The 20,208-nt window shown below is 33.9% G+C and overlaps 1 protein-coding gene across 2 annotated transcripts; it reads left to right on the forward strand.

Annotated features, from left to right (window-relative positions):
• The first annotated feature begins 14 nt into the window (after nucleotides 1-14).
• Nucleotides 15-18,533, forward strand: FBXO11 (F-box protein 11). Of its 2 annotated transcripts, none has more exons than XM_088050250.1 (8): nucleotides 15-111; nucleotides 3,766-4,080; nucleotides 4,130-4,280; nucleotides 4,334-4,716; nucleotides 8,068-8,292; nucleotides 8,341-8,585; nucleotides 11,542-12,797; nucleotides 16,533-18,533. In XM_088050250.1, exons 1-8 carry the CDS (start codon nucleotides 15-17, stop codon nucleotides 16,660-16,662), a joined length of 2,802 nt encoding a protein of 933 aa, XP_087906376.1. In that variant the 3' UTR covers nucleotides 16,663-18,533. The 2 variants fall into 2 exon arrangements, with proteins under 2 accessions (XP_087906376.1, XP_087906377.1); XM_088050251.1 differs by having other exon boundaries at nucleotides 3,814-4,080.
• The last annotated feature ends 1,675 nt before the right edge of the window (nucleotides 18,534-20,208 follow it).

Raw genomic sequence — 20,208 nt, forward strand, 5'->3', positions numbered from 1 at the left:
CAGTGCTTGTGAAGATGCCGAGTGCCTCTTTCACGGCCTCCAGGTCGTACGTGAGGAGGTCCCGTAGGAAGGGTGCTAACAGGATTCCCACGCCTTCCAGAACCACGTCTGGTAAGTCGGCCGTCTGCCTGGAAATCGCTCTTCGACCCGATTCCGTGCAACGGGGCCCCGCCAGCCTGCTGAAATCCTCGAAACTCTTGTTTAATCGGGACGGGAGGCCTCCGTGGCCGATCGATTTCGAGGCTTGGCGGCGGTTTTGTTTTACCAGGGACGGGTCTCATTTATTTGTCAAAACGGCTACACAAATGTCAAACCCATCTGCATAAAAATAACAGGGCAGCCCACATAACAGATAAACATATACCGACACACACCAACCCAAATAAGTCGCCGGCTACACCATTTCAGATAACGATTTTTATCTTTTCTATTTGTAAACATCCGCGGGGGCTTTTCATGCCGCCCCCTGACACCATTCCTGCCGGAACCACCCTGGAGATTGGAAAATTCCATCTTGGATTCCAGGGGCCGGACCACTTTTTACACGCGAAAATGCGGCGGCCGCACAAGATTAGATAGATCAGGGTCAATGTCAATTACAAATCATAATAGCCCCATCCCTCGCTCGCAACCAATCGGTCCAGCTCTAATGCCCAACATCCTTCTGCTAGTTCTGCGCATTTTTCTATAAACGCCCTAAAAATTTGTCCACCGACTTATACACTATCTAAATTTCCAACCAAATCATGACAACAAACATTAATTTCCGCTTTAATATAACTTTAAGGAGGCTCTGTTTTTCACAAAGCGCTCCAAACGTTCCACATTGGAAATTTCTCAAGGATCCTCATCACAAAATCGCACTAACTGCACGGATATCCTTGTTATGGTTTATAACTTTGGCAGACAGTCCATTTCTCCTGCGGGGATTTACCGATTCATGCTAATGTTGGCAACACTTTAAAACTACAAATTGACTGTTGGCATTACTTCTATGAAGACATGTCAACACGCAGCCACAGTATCATCAGCATAAAGTCACCCTAGTTGCGACATGTGATATTGACGATCGTCTTTTGTCCCCCAAAGCCCAATTTACATAACACCGCCATTGCTACAGCTCCAAATTACACGATAAAGATTCGAAAGTTGGCAACCTGTTTTGGGTGGCTTTTGTCAAAAAGTTGAATACTCGCAGCAACTATAGTTCGTCGAGTTGCAATGTCCAGCCAAGGTCAAAGAGTTGCAAATTCCATCGTGTAATTTGGGGTTGTTGCAAAAGGGGTTTTGTCAGTTTTATGTAATCTAAATACGCAGCGAATTTAATGTCACATTAGACAAACGTCAATTTCTGAAGGGGAAATGGTGACAGTTTCGTCATATTAAAAATGCCGCAAATAATATGTCAATAATTGTATTTTGTGATCCAAAAAACAATTGAAATTGTCAAAATTCCACTTTGATTTTAAGTGGCATGTTCACATGGAACGCACTAATTTGATGTAACCTAAATACTCACCAAACTTAATGTCAAATTGAACTGTCAATTTTTATTAGCGAAATAGTGCCAACTTTATCATATAAAAAGTGCCGCAAATAATATTTCAATAATAATTCTTATCTTGTAATTTGGGGTTGTTGCAAAGGGGGTTTTTGTCAGTTGTCAAAATTTTATGTCATCTAATACGCAGTAAATTTAAAGTCAAATTGGGCAAACGTCAATTTTTAAAAGGGAAATGGTGACAGTTTAATCATATTAAAATCCCGCAAATAATATGTCAATAATTATTATCGTGTAATTTGGAGTTGTTGCAAAAATTGGACAAACGTCAATTTTTATAAGGGAAATGGTGCCAACTTTGTCATATAGACAGTGCCGCAAATAATATGTCAATAATAAGTTTTATCGTGTAATTTGGGGTTGTTGCAAAGGGGGTTTTGTCAGTTGTCAACATTTTATGTAATCTAAATAGGCAGTAAATTTAATGTCACATTGGGCAAACGTCAATTTCTGAAAGGGAAATGGTGAGGTGACAGTTTTGTCATATTAAAAATGCCGCAAATAATATGTCAATAATTCTTATCGTGTAATTTGAAGTTGTTGCATATTTTGTGTTTTGGGATGCAAAAGACAAACGGGGAAGCTGTCAAAATTCTATTTCGATTTTAAGTCGCATTTTCACATGGAACGCACTAATTTTATGTAACCTAAATACGCAGCAAACTTAACGTCAAATTAAACAAATGTTTTATAAGGGAAATTGTGCCAACTTTGTCATATAAAAAGTGCCGCAAATAATAGTCAATAATTTTTATCGTGTAATTTGGAGTTGTTGCGAAAATTGTGTTTTTGGTTGCAAAAGTCGATTGTGTACGATGTAAAAACTCCATTTTGTTTTTTAGTGGCATATTCACATCGAACGTACTATTTTTATGTAACCTAAATATGCAGCAAACTTAACGTCAAATTGGACAAATGTAAATTTTTATAAGGGAAGTGGTCAACTTTGTCACATAAAAAGTGCCGCAAATAATAAATCCATCAATAATTCTTATCGTGTAATTTAGAGTTGCAAATTTTGTTTTGGGTTGCAAAATCAATCGAATGAGTCAAAATTCTATTTCTTTTTTAAATGGTATCTTCACATGAAACGCAATAATTTTTTGTAACCTAAATGGTTTAATACGCAGCAAATTTAACGTCAAATTGGACAAATGTCAATTTCTGAAAGGGAAATGCTGCCAACTTTGTCACATAAAAAGTGCTGCGTATAATAATATAATAAATACGTCAATAATTCGTATCGTGTAATTTGGAGTTGTTGCAAATTTTGTGTTTTGGGATGCAAATGCCGTGTAAGTTGCAAAAATTCTATTTCGTTTTTAAATGGATATTTACGTGGAACGCACCTAATTTTATCTAACCTCAATACGCAGCAAGTTTAACGTCAAATTGGACAACTGTCAATTTCTGAAATGGAAATGTTGCCAACTTTGTCGTATTAAAAATGCCAAATAATGTATCAATCAACCTTAAATAAACAAATATCTGTCAAAGTGAACATGTGGGAGCTGAACGAACTTCATAGTCGTTGCCAAACCCAAAAAATTACCACCTGTTCAGTAGTTTAAAACGAAAAGTACCTAAAATTGTGGTAAATTTAATTTTGCGCTAAAGAAATTTGTGCATTGACAATTAAACCAGGTTTTTGTTTTTGCATAAATTGCAGCGCCGAACTGACAGATTGACAATCCCAGGGCTGTATTTTGGCGTTTCGAGGAATCCGGGGCAGGAAAAACGAACATTCTCCGATTCGTATTGCTTTAAAATTACTTATTCTCCAATTATTTGTGCCAAGCCGCACTGTAAATGCTTCACTTGCCAACTTTAAAACGGTTGGGTCAGTCTTAACGATGTATAGAAATTTGTTTTGTTTTATTCAAAACTCACTCGAAACATGACTTTAGTTGCTCTCTAAAAATACTCGTAAGAAAATATACATCTGAAAACAAGTTAAACATAGCTAAAGCTCCGTATTTTTGAAACATGTTAATTTTTTTATTCAAGGTTGTTTACAAACAACCAGCGGCGCGCGGTAGCAAAAATCCTGTCAGCTCCATCAGAGTCTCTTAATTTTAGGATAATTTGTAAAGCGTTACTTAAACGAGGACTTAAGTAACGGTTTTTACAAATACCTCATCTCTTTCTGTTACGTGGTCGCCCTGCCTTTATTTTTTTATCTGACTTTTCGACTTGTTTCGCAGCAGAGCCATGTGAGCCATCCTGTCCTGTACCTAACCAAAACATTCCAGCACCTACGGCAGCCGCTCCGGGCTCGGGGGGGCCTTCAGCACTGGCCCCTGGGACCAGCGGTGGTGCCATTCCAGCCCATCATTCTCCCTACGACCTTCGACGTAAGTCTCCGTCCCATCACGACGGTCCGGGCCCCAGCACGAGCGCAGCCACGGCCGGATCGCCAACGTCACCGGCAACCCCAACGGCACCCGCCCAAGGATACACTTCTGCCATGCTTCCGGCGAGGAAGCGTCCCAGACGGACGTGCTCGGCTTCGTACGAAAGTGAGTTGGAGAAAGGCGAGCTGAGACGATGGTTGAGTTGTTTTTGCAGATTGTACCAATACGGCGGCTCATTATCTACAGTACGAGCTTCCTGATGAAGTTTTGCTCACGATATTCAATTACCTGCTGGAACAAGACTTGTGTCGCGTCAGCCAGGTCTGCAAGCGTTTCCAAGCCATTGCCAATGATACTGAGATTTGGTGAGTCCTCTGGTAACGGATCTTAACAATGAAACTTGAAATTATCTTTCCAGGAAACGTCTGTACCAGAGTGTCTACGAGTACGACTTGCCGTTGTTCAATCCCGCGCCGTGCGTATTCCAGTTCGTCAGTCCAGAGGAGTCGGATTTGGCCAATCCTTGGAAGGAATCCTTCCGACAGTTATATCGCGGCATTCATGTTAGACCTGGATACCAAGAGTTGACGTTCAAAGGACGAAATCTTGTCTACTTCAACACGATCCAAGCGGCTCTGGACTACGCCGACGAACGCAGTGGAAGCAACAGTACAACTGGATCAATGACAGGGTCTAGCGGCCATTCGGAAGGCACTAATCAGGGAGCTTTAATTTTTCTCCACGCTGGAACTTATCGAGGAGAATTCCTAGTTATCGACGATTCTGATATTGCGTTGATCGGTGAGTACTTTTGACGCGTAGATCAAATTCTGGCATTTGCATAGTGGAAGATGGATGTTGTGTCGCATCAGGTCACGCATTCTAAACATGTTGTAATAGACCGGGCGACAGGCATGGCCAACAACGACCTTGTGTTGGCGGTTTTCAACTGGAAATGTTTATTCCGGTCCAGACGAATTTCTTGTGAAATTTGCGTGATTAAACGTTTGCTTAGGACAAGTAATTGACTTCCAATGTCTGTTAATATTTGATTTTCGAGATAATTAAGTCTTGGATAATTGAATATCAAGTGGCACCACGCATTGAGCATCTAAAATATTTCAATTTTGAACTGCCTTTTAATGACCACTTTTTATGTTGCTAAATATTTGCTAAGTTACCTGTTGTAGGATAATTAATTTTAAGCTGCGTCGTAAGTAACTACAAATGCTTATTGGGTTTTCAAGAATTCGGCAAGTGAGTCCGTAAAAGTCCCGAGATTTCTACAGAATCCTCGGGGAATCCAAACGGTTTTAGAAACTCCGGAACTTCTGAATACTCTAGGAGAAAAAAACTGGGGGATTCTAGGGAATCTCTCAACTTCCATAAAACTCTGACGAGTTCTACAGAATCCTTGGAGAATCTAGAGAAATGCTGAGAAGTCGAGGAGCTTCCAGAATAAATATCCTGGAAATTGCTGGCAGTTTTTCGAGGAAAATAGAAGATAATTTAAAAAGTCATTTTAAGGAAATTGAATTAGAGACTTGTAGACTTGCTGATGTCAGGAATCCTGGAAAATCGTAGACTTCCTAAAAATGCCAAGAAATTTTATAAAGTTGTACAAAATCCTTCGAGAATCTGAAGAAATGCTAAGAAGTCTGGGAGCTTTCCGAATAAATCCTGGAAATTCCTAGCAGTTTCTCGAAAAAAATACAAGATAATTTAAAGAGTCCCTAAAAGTATACAATTATATAATTATATTTAAATTAATAATATATAATTAATAATATATAATTAATAATATATATATATTAATAAATATATATTAATTAAATAATTATTAAAAGTATATAATTATACAAAATCCCTGGAAGATTCAGAGAAATGTTGAAAAGTCTTCCAAACTCCTCCAGAATCTTAAACATTAAAAAAAAATAGAATTAGTGGCTTGTAGAGATCGTCGAATTATATAGGAATTATGGAAAATCGTAAAATACCAAGAAATTGTAAAAAATGCATAGAGAATCTGTAGAAATGTTGAGAAATCCAGGAGCTTCCAGAATAAATCCTGGAAATTGCTAGCAGTTTCTCGAGAAAAATAGAAGATAATCTAAAGAGTCCCTAAAAATGCCGAGGAATTCTACAACATCCTGGGAGAATTCATAGAAAAGAATCTCAAGTAATTCCTCTAAATCTGAAAGATTGTAGATAAAATATTTCAAAGAAATTAGAAATGGAGATTTGTAGTGAACCTGGAAATCCTGGAAGCCTGTAAAATCGTAGACTCCTTAAAATTAGCAAGGAATTCTAAAAAGTTCTACAAAATCCTTGAAGAATCTGGAGAAATGCTGAGAAGTCTGGGAGGTTCCCGAATAAATTCTGGAAATTTCTCAGAAGAAAATACAATATAATCTAAAGAGTCCTTAAAAGTTTCAAGGAATTCTACAAAATCCCTGGAAAATTCGGAGAAATGTTGAAAAGTCTCACAAACTCCTTCAGAATCTCAAACATTTCAAAAAAATAATAGAATTAGTGGCTTGTAAAGATCCTTGAATTTTATGGGAATCCTGGAAAATCGTGCTCCCTAAAAATACCAAGAAATTCTAAACAGTTTTCAAAATCCGTAGAGAATCTGGAGACATTTTGTGAAATCTGGGAGCTTCCCGAATAAATCCTGGAAATTATTAGCTTTTTTTGGAGAAAATAGGAGGTAATCTAAAGAGTCCCTGAAAGTTCTAAAGAATGCTGAAAAATCTTAGGAAAATTAGACAAATGTTACAGACTTCTCCAGAATCTCAAACATTTCATAAAAATTAGAATTAGTGGCTTGTAGAGGTCCTTGAATTATATGGGAATCCTAGAATATCGAAGACTCTAAAGTATGAAGAAGTTCTAAAAAGTTTTACAAAATCCGTAGAAAATCTGGAGAAATGCTGAAAAGTCTAGGAGCAGAATATCAGACAATTTCCCGAATAAATCCTGGAAATCTTTAGCAGTTTCTCGGGAAAATAAAAAATAATCTAAAGAGTCCAAATAATCTAAAGAGTCCCTAAAAGTGTCGAGGAATTCTACAAAATCCTTGGAGGATTTAGAGAAATGTTGAAATCTTATAAACTTGTTCAGAATCTCAATTAGTCCCTCTAAATCCGAAATTTTGCAGAGAAAACATTTCGAAGAAATTAGAATTAGAGAATCGTAGAGCACTGTTGAGAGTTCTGGAAAATTGCCTATCGAGTCTAAAAAAATTGAAATTCGAAAGAAACTAAATCAAATATCTTTGGAAAATCCAAGAAAATGTTCAAAAGTTTTGGGGATTCCAGAATTTCCGACCATGGATTGCCAAATAATCATTGTAAATCCTGTAGAAAATCTTACAATTCTATAGAATTCTACAAAATCGTGGAGAGTCTGGAGAAAAATGTAAAAAAGATTTCTTTTAGTACGTAGATTCTGAAGAAGAAATTTTTAGAATTGGAGTATTTTGTGGAACTCCAATCAATCTAAAGAAAACCTTAGAGAAGTTAGAGTCCCTTAAAAGTCTTTAGAGGTCCCAAAGATTTGACAAAATCCTTCGAGAATTCAGGGAATGATAAAAAATCAAAAAAAAATCAGGCAGGCGTTACGAAATATTCCCAGTAAATCTTGGAAAATCTTAGTAAATTCGAGATATTTTTAGGGAAAATTTTTGAAAGAGAATCTAATGAATCTCTAGAACTCTTAAGGAACCCAAAATCCTTGGAGAATTTAGGGAAATGGCGTTTCTACAGAACCTATTCTAATATCTTAGGAAACGTTAAAAGATCTAAGAAACTCCTAATATTTTTTCTAATAAACTGGAATTAGAGTTATCTGTGAACTCCAAAGAATTTTGAGAGAAATCGAAGAGAATAGAGTTCTTAAATGTCCAAAAATCTACAAAATCCTTGGAAAATTCAAGAAAATGCAGAAAAGTCGCAGAACATCCAATAGCCCTAACGATTCTAAAGTATTCCTTTTAAATTCTAGTGAATTCTGCATACTATGGGATCCTAGATAACGTCTGGACTTTGTAGGACAAACAAAATCCTTGGGGAATCCAGGGACTCCTAAAATAGTCTTGAAAAATCACATTAAATTGCATATCGCACTTTCTAACCCCAATCTTCTCTTCAGGCGCTGCCCCCGGAAACGTGGCCGAGTCGGTCATCCTGGAGCGAGAGTCCGAATCCACCGTAATGTTCGTCGAAGGAGCTAAGAATGCGTACTGCGGCCATCTAACGTTAAAGTTTTCACCGGACGTTACTTCCACCGTACCTCATCATAAACATTACTGTTTGGAAGTCGGCGAGAATTGCAGTCCTACAATAGACCACTGTATCATTAGAAGTACTTCAGTGGGTACGTATCGATTATGCTCTCGATTCCTTGATTGATTGCGTTTTACAGTTGGAGCAGCTGTGTGTGTCAGTGGAACTGGTGCGAATCCTATCATTCGTCATTGTGATATAAGCGATTGTGAAAACGTGGGCTTGTATGTGACCGATTTCGCGCAGGGGACCTACGAAGATAATGAAATCAGTAGGAATGCGTTGGCGGGGATTTGGGTGAAGAACAACGCTAATCCGATTATGCGTAGGAATCACATACATCACGGGAGAGATGTGGGGATTTTCACTTTTGATAGCGGAATGGTGAGTTGAAAGGGAAACGGCGCACAGTGGGCAACTTGCATGCTTCCGGTTGAACGAAAATCATAAAGAAACGGCTTGACATAATTAGTTGAAATTTTCAGACTTCACATGTTTTTACCTGCTTAATTTTATTATAGGGAAAAAAATTAACTTGAAGAATTAGAAAAAATATATAAAAATCTAATTAATAATTCTCGAAAAATCAAAATTAAAATATGTTTATGTATAAGGGATATTTCATACCAAATCGACCACTTTTGACCCCGACCCTTTTCGGTTTGGCTAAGTTTTTTACCTTTTTGTACTCTATGAAAAACAGTTCTCAGAATTTTTTCAAATTTTTGTTCTCAACTCAGAAAAAATTTTGAAATTTTCCAAAAAATGGACGTTTTTTTTTTTCAAAATTTTTGTTTTTAAAAGTACTTTTCATAAAAAAAATTCAAAAAAAAATTAAGATAAGTTTAATGAAATTTTCACTTTTTTTGAGAAAAACTGTTATTTTCTCGAAGTTCACCATTTTTTATTTCATTTTATCAAATAAAACATTAATTAATCCTGCGATTATTCCCGCATATCCGAGAGTGGGACGATTTTTTAATTTTTATTTAATTTTTTTTTATTTTTTCTAAAAGCTTTGTTTATACAATAAAATAAATGCAATTAATCGATTTTACAGGGTTATATACTTGATTTATAATTTCAGTTTACAAATATAATGACTAGAACTTATGTTGAATATATCGGGATGTGAGAATTATAAGGTTCTAAGTGATTTTTTGTGAAAATTTAAATTGTCTGTTTTGCGATTTTTTTAAACACTTTCTATCATGTATAAAAATGAAGTGAGTTAATATTTTAACAAGCCAAAATAATTTTAATAGATCCTGCCATTTTCCCATAGGTCAATTTTTGAAAAAGTTATAGGTATTTAAACATATAAAAGCCATTTTTTGGAAAAATTTACGACTTGCTTTGGGCTAAGAACAAAAAATTGAAAAAATTCGCAGAATCTTTTTTTATAGAGTAGAAATGATAAAAAACTTACAGAATATCCCATATACAGGTGGCCCAAAATGGTTTTCGCAAAACGTAGAAATGATGGGAATTTAAAATTTTAGGGATAAAAATGAGCATATAAAACGAATTTTTAAATAATGCTTAATAAATTAAACAGATATCACTGATAACGTGAACACTGGATCAATTTAATGCAAATGTTAGTTAGAACCTTATAGTTCTCAGGTCGCGATATATTACATATATATTATATATAGATATATATATTTGGTGCATTACTTTTAAAATTATTGAATGTTAATTTACATAATTAATAATTTTAAAAGTAATGCACCAAATCATTTATTACTTTCTTCTCTGTCGTTTAAATATTTTACATATTTTTTGTTCACAATATTAAAGAGCCGTTGACTTATAACAAAACATATTGGCGTGGGTTAAGTAAACTGGCTGTAGATAATTCTGCAATTGTCATGCCCTAGCTTATCGATCTAATTAATTTATTAAATTTGAATCCTAGTTGTTATGAAAGAATGAAAGTATAAATTAAGTTGTTTTTTTTGAAAAATAAAATAAAAAATATAAAATGGCTAACTTCGAGAAAATAACAATTATTCTCAAATAAAATTTTTTATTAAATTTATCATCTTATATTTTTTTGTATTTTTTTCTGAAAAGTACATTTCAAAACAAAAAATTTGAAAAAAAAGTCCCATAGGTCAATTTTTGAAAAAGTTATAGGTATTTAAACATATAAAAGCCATTTTTTGGAAAAATTTACGACTTGCTTTGGGCTAGGAACAAAAAATTGAAAAAATTCGCAGAATCTTTTTTTATAGAGTAGAAATGATAAAAAACTTACAGAATATCCCATATACAGGTGGCCCAAAATGGTTTTCGCAAAACGTAGAAATGATGGGAATTTAAAATTTTAGGGATAAAAATGAGCATATAAAACGAATTGAACGCAAGTGCCTATCAATATTAATAATAATAATTTTCTACCCAAATTGTACATTGAAAATTGCAAATTATAAATCGTCATTTATCTAAAAAAAATTGCATAACAAAGAAGAATTATTTATAATTTTAGCTAACAGGTGAGAAAAAAAATGAAATTTTGTTGCCAAGGCAAGTAAACTATCACCTTTTTAAAACCGCCTCTTTAATTAGAAAATGATGTACAGGGTATGATTTGTAGCTAGTAAATGTTCGCTTAATGTAAAGTAAAATTACCACATATTGTATTACAAAGGGAACACCTATATTTTTTTATCATAAGTCGGCGCAAGATTACAAGGATCTTAGAAAATTAGTAAAAATTAAATAAAATATAAAAGTTTCCTTTTTCCGAAATATTAGTTAGAAATAGGATGACAGCGACGCAAAATTTTATTTTACATTATTTATAAATTATAAATATATTAAATTAAACTCATACACATTTATTTATTTTATATATGTTTGTAGGTATAAAAAGAGAAATGTTATCACTATATAAAAATACATAAAACAAAGCTATATAAAAAAAATATTATAAACTATATACTAATGCCACCGAGCGCATGGAAACACTTTTATTCGATTTTCAGAAAGATCAAAACGTAAATTTGATTTAAAATTTTAAAATATCTAAAAAAAGTGTATTTCTAAAATATTTATTTGTTCATCAGATGAAAACTCAGATTATATTGCAATTTTGTGCATAAACAGCGCGAATAAAATCATGCGATTTTAGCGAATTTAAAGGCCCTTAATGTTTCAATGACTTGGAGAATAATTCTGAAATTAAGACAATATGTGGAGCCCAACTAGAACTTGTATCTGTGTTAATTACAGCTCGATAAAAAATGTCGATTTTACGATTTTCGTTCAACCAGAAGCACGCAAGTTGCCCACTGTGCGGCTCAGAGCGTGGATGTTAACGATGTTCTTTTAGGGATATTTCGAAGCCAACGACATCCACAACAACCGAATAGCCGGTTTCGAGGTGAAAGCCGGCGCGAACCCCACCGTGGTCCAATGCGAGATCCATCACGGGCAAACTGGTGGTATTTACGTCCACGAAAATGGTCTCGGTCAATTCATCGACAACAAAATCCACTCGAACAACTTCGCCGGGGTTTGGATAACTTCAAACAGCAACCCCACGATCCGCCGCAATGAAATCTACAACGGGCATCAAGGGGGTGTTTACATATTCGGCGAAGGGCGCGGGTTAATCGAGCACAACAACATATACGGCAACGCCCTGGCGGGGATCCAAATAAGGACTAATAGTGACCCGATCGTGCGTCATAATAAGATCCACCACGGCCAACACGGCGGCATCTACGTCCACGAGAAAGGCCAAGGGTTGATCGAGGAGAACGAGGTGTACGCGAACACGTTGGCGGGGGTGTGGATCACGACGGGCAGTTCGCCGGTGCTGCGACGCAACCGCATCCACTCGGGCAAGCAAGTGGGGGTGTATTTCTACGACAACGGCCACGGCAAGCTCGAAGACAACGACATTTTCAACCATTTATACTCAGGGGTGCAGATCAGGACCGGGAGCAACCCGGTGATCCGAGGCAACAAAATCTGGGGCGGACAGAACGGCGGCGTGTTGGTCTACAACGGCGGCTTGGGGTTGTTGGAGCAAAACGAGATCTTCGACAACGCGATGGCCGGAGTGTGGATCAAGACCGACTCGAATCCTACATTGAAACGCAACAAGATATTCGACGGGCGCGACGGCGGCATTTGTATTTTTAACGGGGGCAAAGGAATATTGGAAGAGAACGACATCTTTAGAAACGCCCAGGCGGGGGTGCTAATCTCGACGCAGAGTCACCCCATCTTGAGACGTAATCGAATCTTTGACGGTCTGGCGGCGGGGGTGGAAATCACCAATAACGCGACCGCGACGCTCGAATCAAATCAAATTTTTAATAACCGGTTCGGCGGTTTGTGTTTAGCTAGTGGTGTACAACCTATAGTTCGAGGTAACAAAATTTTCAATAACCAAGACGCGGTGGAAAAGGCTGTGGCTAATGGACAGTGTTTATACAAGATATCAAGTTATACGTCATTTCCCATGCACGACTTCTATAGATGTCAAACGTGCAACACGACAGATCGTAACGCTATTTGCGTTAATTGTATCAAGACCTGTCACGCTGGACATGATGTGGAGTTTATAAGACATGATAGGTGAGTACACACGTTTATGTAAATTCTTTGTTTTACTGTTTTGTTGATAAATAATAAGCGGTTTTATTGTTATACAAATGTTTCTACCTACATTGGAATCTATGTTAAATAGTTTCGCTTTTTATAGTCATATTTCGGCCATTTTGGCAGCTGCACAAGTCGCGGTCGTGAGTTATGGATTTTCGCCATTTTAGAGCAGGAAATCCATACTTCGTCACACTTTATTAGGGCTGGGTTTTCTAGTCGAGTTGGAGTTTTTATAATTGTCTACATTAATACAGTCGGACCTCGATTACTCGAATAATGATTATGTATTCACCTTCATTAGTTGATTGAAAAAAAAAAGTTTTGTGGAACAGGAATTTGAATTTAGCACAAGATTTTGTTATTGGTTCAGTTTCCATATGGAACAAACTGATACATCTTGCAAATGTTTTGTCTTTGTTGTTTTGCAATAAAATGCTTTAATTAGCTTTTTTTCACAAAATTATATTTATAACTGTAAAGGAGTCGCTATAACTCGTTTTTTTTTTGGGCAGGTGGTTCAAGTCCAACAAGTTCAAGTTCAAGTCCAACTGTATTTAAAATTTACATTAATTTTTCTCAGTCTTTTTGTCTTCGAGATAAAATTTACACAAAAATTTCAATAAATTTGCTTGTGCGCCACTGATTTAAAAATGAAGAAAAAATCGAGTTGCTGGTTGCTTAGGAAACGAGTCAATTCAGGTGCGTTTTTTGCCAGTGGTGTAGAAACTACGTGGATTGGTGCTAATTTTCACTTGTCAGTTTTTGATGTTAAAATTGGTTTTTCAGACTTCATACTCCTTCTGGAATAGCGCAGAACTATTTTGTACATGCATTTCAAAAACACCCTGTATGTAATATTCTACTTTTCAGTTTTTTTAATTTTTTTCAGTTTGTTTTTTAATTTACAGGGTGATTTTTAAAAATCGGCAAGCGATTTCAAAATTTTCAAAAACAAATTAAAAGGTTTTTAATTTACTATAAACTGATGATTTTAGAATTTTTCTAAATGTCTTGGTATCTTTTGGGCGATATTCAATTTTCTTATTTTAAATTGGCACCCATATTTTTTTTTTCATAATTTGGAAGATATTAATTTTCTTGATTCAGATTTGTGTAATATTTTTTAAAAAATTATCAAAAATGAAAAAATTTAGGCAATAAAAGTTAATAAAATCTAGGTGCGTGCTGTCAAATAACACATTGTCTAAAAGCAGCAAATAACAGAAAGGATTGGCAATCTTTTTTAAAATTATTGATAAGAAAAGACAATAGTAATTACAAATAAGAAAAAACATCTACCTAATTTAATTAAAATACTGTTGAAACGCCATCCCGTTTTTTTCTAATTGACCCCAACTTTTCTTGCCTATTTTTTCAATTTTGATAATTTTTTTAAAAATGTTTTTTGTAAAAGTAGAACATATTACACATTTCTTAATCAAGAAAATTAATATTTTTCAAATTATGCAAAAAAAAATCTGGGTGCCAATTTAAAATAAGAAAGTTGAATATCGCCCAAAAGATACTAAAACATTTAAAAAAATTCTAAAATCATCAGTTTATAGTAAATTAAAAACCATTTAATTTGTTTTTTTAATTTTTGAAATCGGTTCATAAATAAAAGTTCCACAACGCCTGCCGCTTTTTAAAAATCACCCTGTATATGAGCAATCGATTTCTCTAATCTTAAAATTACAAGCAAATTTCTGTCTTTTCTAAAATTCATAATGTTACTTCGCTTTCTAAAATTTTGACCTTAGGAGATGTTGAATTTTTTCAGTTAAATGATTCTTCTCAAAAAAAAATAAATAAATTGTTTATTTATAAGAGCATCAAAACAGAATTTTAATTTTAATTTTTTTTCGAACTGTTGGCGATTTTTGAGTTTTTTATTGCATGAGTGATTTAAAACACTGTTCTAATAGCCACGAGTACCATGAATAGACTTTTTAAACGTGTACCTTACAACGTTTTATCTACGATTGTTCCCCATTACTTATTTAAAAAAAGTTTATTAGAAATCATCTGTCATCAAAAACGTCAAAATCAATAAAATTTAACAACTTCGAAAGAAATTACAATAAGAAAATTGTATGTAGTTCTAGAAAATCTGAAGGAAAACCACAGTTCTTGAATAATTCTACGAAATTTTTGGAGAATCCAAGAAACTGTAAGGTGTAAAAAATACAAGGTGTTTATAAATGTTTTTAGCATCAAGGGTGGCTCTGGAATTCCTGACATGTACCATTTTGCCGCTTTGTTTTCATAGTGAATATAACTATCTTGAAAATTATATATAATATCATTTACATCAACGACGTTTTGTGTCCAAGTTTATGACTTTCAGGTTTCAAATACAACAGCTTTTTTTTTCAAAACTTACTCTGCTCCGTGATTGAGGTTCACTACAAATGTCAGTTTAAAAAATCTACCCCACGTTTGTAATGAGCGGCAAATTTCTTTGACATTTCAAAGCCACTCTTGATACTAGAAACATTTATAGACACCTTGTAGATCTTTTTTTTTAAGTTTATAAAAAAACTTTGATTATCTGTTTTTCAGTTATTCGAGAGGCACGGATAATTCGAGGTTCTACTGTATTTTCTTAGTCAGTTCTGAATAACTTAAAAAAAATAATAAAATAAAATAAAAAAAATTAAATATTCGAAATGCTAGAACATCAAAATCTTGTGTTTTAATAAACAATTTCGAAAATTTTGTAATTTAAAATTTGATAAAAATAAATATGTATAATGTAATACTAATTAATAGTGAAAATGACAGTTCATCTGGGAAATTTAGGCAAAAATTTGATCTATTTTTTAATATTAATTTCCACAAGTAATTTCTATGCTACAAAAACTTAATTTTTTTTCCAAACTTGCACAAATTCTTACTGTTAAAATACTTTTCAGTCGTTGACTAATTTTGAAAAAAAAATAAGGATTTTATAATGTAAACAAAAATTGTTAACCTTCTTTACGTCATTTTTCCTGCAGAGAATTTACCGATTTACAAAGGAGCAATTTTAGTTTTTTACTAATCGCAAAATATAACGATTATAATGAAATAACAAAAACTATTTTATTAGTGAATTTACTGACAGTTTAACAAATGTGACAGTTCATATTTGATATTTTTTCGGAATTACAAGAGTTCTCAAAAATTAACTCGCCAATAACATAGCCGCAGTGTAAATTTGGCGCTTATCATCTTTTGAATTTTTTTAATAATCGAAGAATAAGAACTGTCATAATTATACAAATTTCTTTTCGGAAAATTGCAATCTTTTTATTAATTCTAAACTTTTAATTATCAAGTTTGAACTATTCAGAATTGTTTGATTTTTTTAGAATTACAGAGGAAGTCAAGTTTATATTTCAAAAAAATTCTATTAAACACTTTATGTTGATTGGAAAGTAAAACGTTCTGTTCCACTTACCTAAGAGTTATCATGACAGATACAAAAAAGGTGGAATGAAACGTTTTACTTTCTAATAAAAAACAATTTAAACTTGATATTTTACAAAATATTTAATTTATTATATTATTTAAATTTCTGGACCCACTTGTTATTTAATCGATTTTTTCTTTAGAATATAAAACTATTTTACTCCCTCGTTCCATAATATTCCATGAACCGCCGATTTTTCCTCTCAATTTTATTATTTATTTATCAATGATTAAAGTGTGAACTTTTCTCCACAGATTCTTCTGCGACTGCGGCGCCGGCACCCTAACGAATCAATGCCAGCTCCAAGGAGAGCCAACCCAAGACACGGACACCCTCTACGACTCCGCCGCCCCCATGGAATCTCACACCTTAATGGTCAACTAAAGTTTGTTCCACATCTACATCTCTTATCGCCGTACTAATTAATTTATTTAATCTCCATGAACATAAAGCAAAAAATTAAAAGTGTTCAGTAAAGTGTTTTCATATTGATTTGTCGTGAGAAACGCGGGAAGGAGGAATCAGTGTTGTTTTTGCACAAATCCATGTTTGGTGTTACCTACATACAAGCTTTAGCAATATTACTGCACGACTGATCAGTTTACACCAGTTTAGAGTTAGACAATCAACACAGGCGCTTCCAAATAACCAAATTTCTGTTTGTAATTCTCTCTAACACGGTCCGATTTTTATAACGCCTAGCTGCTCTTTGGTTGAAATTCTTGGTTTTGAGTTTGGGGTGGGGGCGAATGCGGCTTTCTTAAACCAACAATCGAACACCACCCTCATGAGTGTGCCATAACTTGCTACTTCAGTTTTGTGCGGTTTTGGAAAGGGCGCAATTGTCCCGGCGCCACGATTTTACCAAAGTTATCTTCATCACGTTTGTTTCAGTTTTTTGAATCTCAAAAGGTGTCTCAATATTAACAAAATAAGGAAGAAGCACCATATTGTAGCAATACTTTATTTACTATTATTTATTTGGTCAGTGTACAATTCATTTCATACAGTTGAAGAATGTTTATATATCAGTAAGATTTGTACAGAATTAATTGTTAGATATTGCTGTTTAAGTTTATACTTAAGTTTCTACTGTTATTATTATTTTAATTATTTATTTTATTTAGTTTAGTTAGTAAGGAGCGGTGACCATTCAGACTGTGCCAATCAGTTGGGAAAATCTCTTTTGGGCAGGGATTTTTAGTGAGTGGCTGCACTGTTTCGTCTTTTATTGTATTAGAGAAGATAGCTTTAACTATATCTGATGTATATAAAAGGTTGTGCGATAACATTTGAGAGTGTGAAAATTTGAAGAGTTGTGTTTATACAAAAGAACAAAAATGTTAAGTGCATGTATGACAAATAATGTAAAATATCAGTATTGAAAAAATTTGGTTTCTAGAAACTTAAACTGGTTGTTTGATAGGAATGTGTAAGTTAATGTGTATGTATGTTGTATATAAAAAAAAACGCAATCAGTAATTTAACCGAGAGCTTTCAATATATGATTTCACGATTACAAAAACAGGCTGACCAACATAAGAAATCTAATACTTTGATCTGGGACGCCTGTACTGTTATATATTGTATAGGTACAATAAATAAAGTGCAGTTTAAAAACTGGTGCCATATTCACATTTACACATTTATCAAGTAGCTAGCTGAAATACCCATAGATAATTAATAATATTAAGACATAGTGTAATTCTTTTTATACCATTTTCTTACGTTGACTGATGTATACATAGATGGTTTAGTGAAAAACTTAATTTTAAATTATCTCTTGCCACAGTTGGGTGAACACTGGATGGTGCAACGATGACTTTTCTAATGGTATTGTGATTTGTAAATGGCAAATTGTTATGTAAGAAAGTAGCTGATATATATACGAATTCCATAGTTATTTTAAGAATGACTCTTTTCCAATTAATTTTTATTGTTGTATGCGGATTAGGGTTTTGAGTTACTGTAAAAATTGTGGAGGCTCAGTTTAGGTGATGTAAATTTTGACTCAAAATGGAAACTGTTCAAAATGCAACCCTACTTACTTTATGTTTTGATATGACTGATGTCTGTGTATATCATGTTGTAACATACTGTCCTTTTCTATAATTATACTAATTCTAAAGTTTAAGTTAGATAAGTATTACTTAAGTGTCAGGCTTATAGATCATCTGACAAAAAGGTCTTTTCGTAGATAGCTAGCACTGTATTGTACTGTGTACATTATATAAAAATATATGGCTAATTATTGACACTTTCTTACATTTATTTACTAAACTTTACAATCTTATCGTGCCCGAGTAACTCCGTATTTTATCTGTTATCACTAGTTAATGAATTTTTCAAGTTTTTAGCAGAATCCAACGGTTAATTATGGAGAAATCGAGAGAAAAGTCCAAAAAATTTGTCGAAAAATCGCTTAAATTTGAAGCTAAATGACAATTTCTGCTATAGACGGGCGGTTTTTAAGGCTGTATTCGCAAAGTAGAGTTTCCAATACATCAAACAGGAAAGTTTTAGCGAAATCCTACGGGTAATTTTTGAGAAATCGTTAGAAATGCGCGTGAAATTCGCAAATCTTAAAAACTCAATAAATTTGAAATTAAATGACGATTTCAGCTATAGACAAGCAGTTTTTAAGGCCGTATTCAAAAAGTAGAGCTTAAAGTACATCAAATAGTAAAGTTTGAGCGATAACCAACGGTTAATTATGGAGAAATCGGCAGAAATGTGCATCAAATCCACAAAATTCGTCGAAAGCGAAATGACGATTTGTACAAACGGTAGATAATTTTTGAGGCTGTATTAGCACAGTAGAGGTCGAAATACATCAAATAGCACGTTTTCAACAAGATCTAACGGCTAATTATGAAGAAATTGACAGAAATATGCATGAAACCTACAAAACTGATCAAAAAATGACATATTTGCAGCTAAATGACGGTTTTGAAGGCTGTATTTGGAAAGTAGAGATCTAAATACGTCAAATACCAAATTTTCAGCAAGATCCAACGGTTGATTATGGAGAAATTGACAGAAATGTGCATGAAATCTACAAAACTCGTCGAAAAATGACATGTATTTGCAGCTAAATAACCATTTCTGCTATCGACAAACGGTTTGGAAGGCTGTATTTGTAAAATAGAGCTTTAAATCAATCAAATAGTAAAATCTTAGCGATATTCAACTGTTAATTTTTGAAAAATCGATAGAAATGTAGGTGAAATCCGCTAATCTCGTTGAATACTCATTAAATTTAAACTTAAATGGATTTTGCTATAAACAAGCTGTTTTTAAGGCTGTATTCGCAAAGTAGAGCTTCAAATACATCAAACAGGAAAGTTTTAGCGAAATCCTACGGTTAATATTTGAGAAATCGTTAGAAATGCGGTGAAATTCGCAAATCTTAAAAACTCATGCGGCTCCCAATTTAAAATAAGAAAGTTGTATATCGCTCAAAATATACTAGACATTTAGAAACATTCTAAAATCATCAGCTTAAAATTAAATATTAGTCGTAATTAAAAGTCATTTAAATCAATTTTTCAATTTTTGAAATCGGTTCATAAATAAAAATTCTACAACGCCTGCCCTTTTCAAAAAACCAAAAAAATTTGTTCTTGTAACAGAGTTATTTTAGTTTTAGTGTTTGTAGATATTAATAATTACAGTTTTACTTTTAAAAAATTCACTTTTGATCAATTCACCTCAGATTTCAAATTTTTGTTGCTGATGGAACTGGTTAAAGTGTGCTTGATCATTCTCTTTTTCCATAAGTTTTTCTGAAATAAGCCAAAAGAGTTTTCTCATTACATAGGTTCACTCTTGATATCCTTCTAAACTTTATTTCCTGCAGACTCTTCTACATATGACGGACGACTCTCGGAATCACTTGTAATGCTTTCAAAAACGGTTTTGTAAGAAATT

The sequence above is a fragment of the Gnatocerus cornutus genome, chromosome 1, assembly GCF_029298725.1.
Source record: "Gnatocerus cornutus isolate USDA-ARS CGAHR chromosome 1, icGnaCorn1.1, whole genome shotgun sequence".
Classification (NCBI taxonomy): Eukaryota; Metazoa; Arthropoda; class Insecta; order Coleoptera; family Tenebrionidae; genus Gnatocerus; species Gnatocerus cornutus.

Excerpts from the sequence above, each read along its gene's own strand:
- FBXO11 (XM_088050250.1), top strand. The coding sequence starts at position 15 with ATGCCGAGTGCCTCTTTCACGGCCTCCAGGTCGTACGTGAGGAGGTCC. Across the intron at positions 4,081-4,129 it reads GTGCTCGGCTTCGTACGAAA|ATTGTACCAATACGGCGGCT; the intron begins GTGAGTTGGAGA and ends TTGTTTTTGCAG. Across the intron at positions 12,798-16,532 it reads GAGTTTATAAGACATGATAG|ATTCTTCTGCGACTGCGGCG; the intron begins GTGAGTACACAC and ends TTTTCTCCACAG.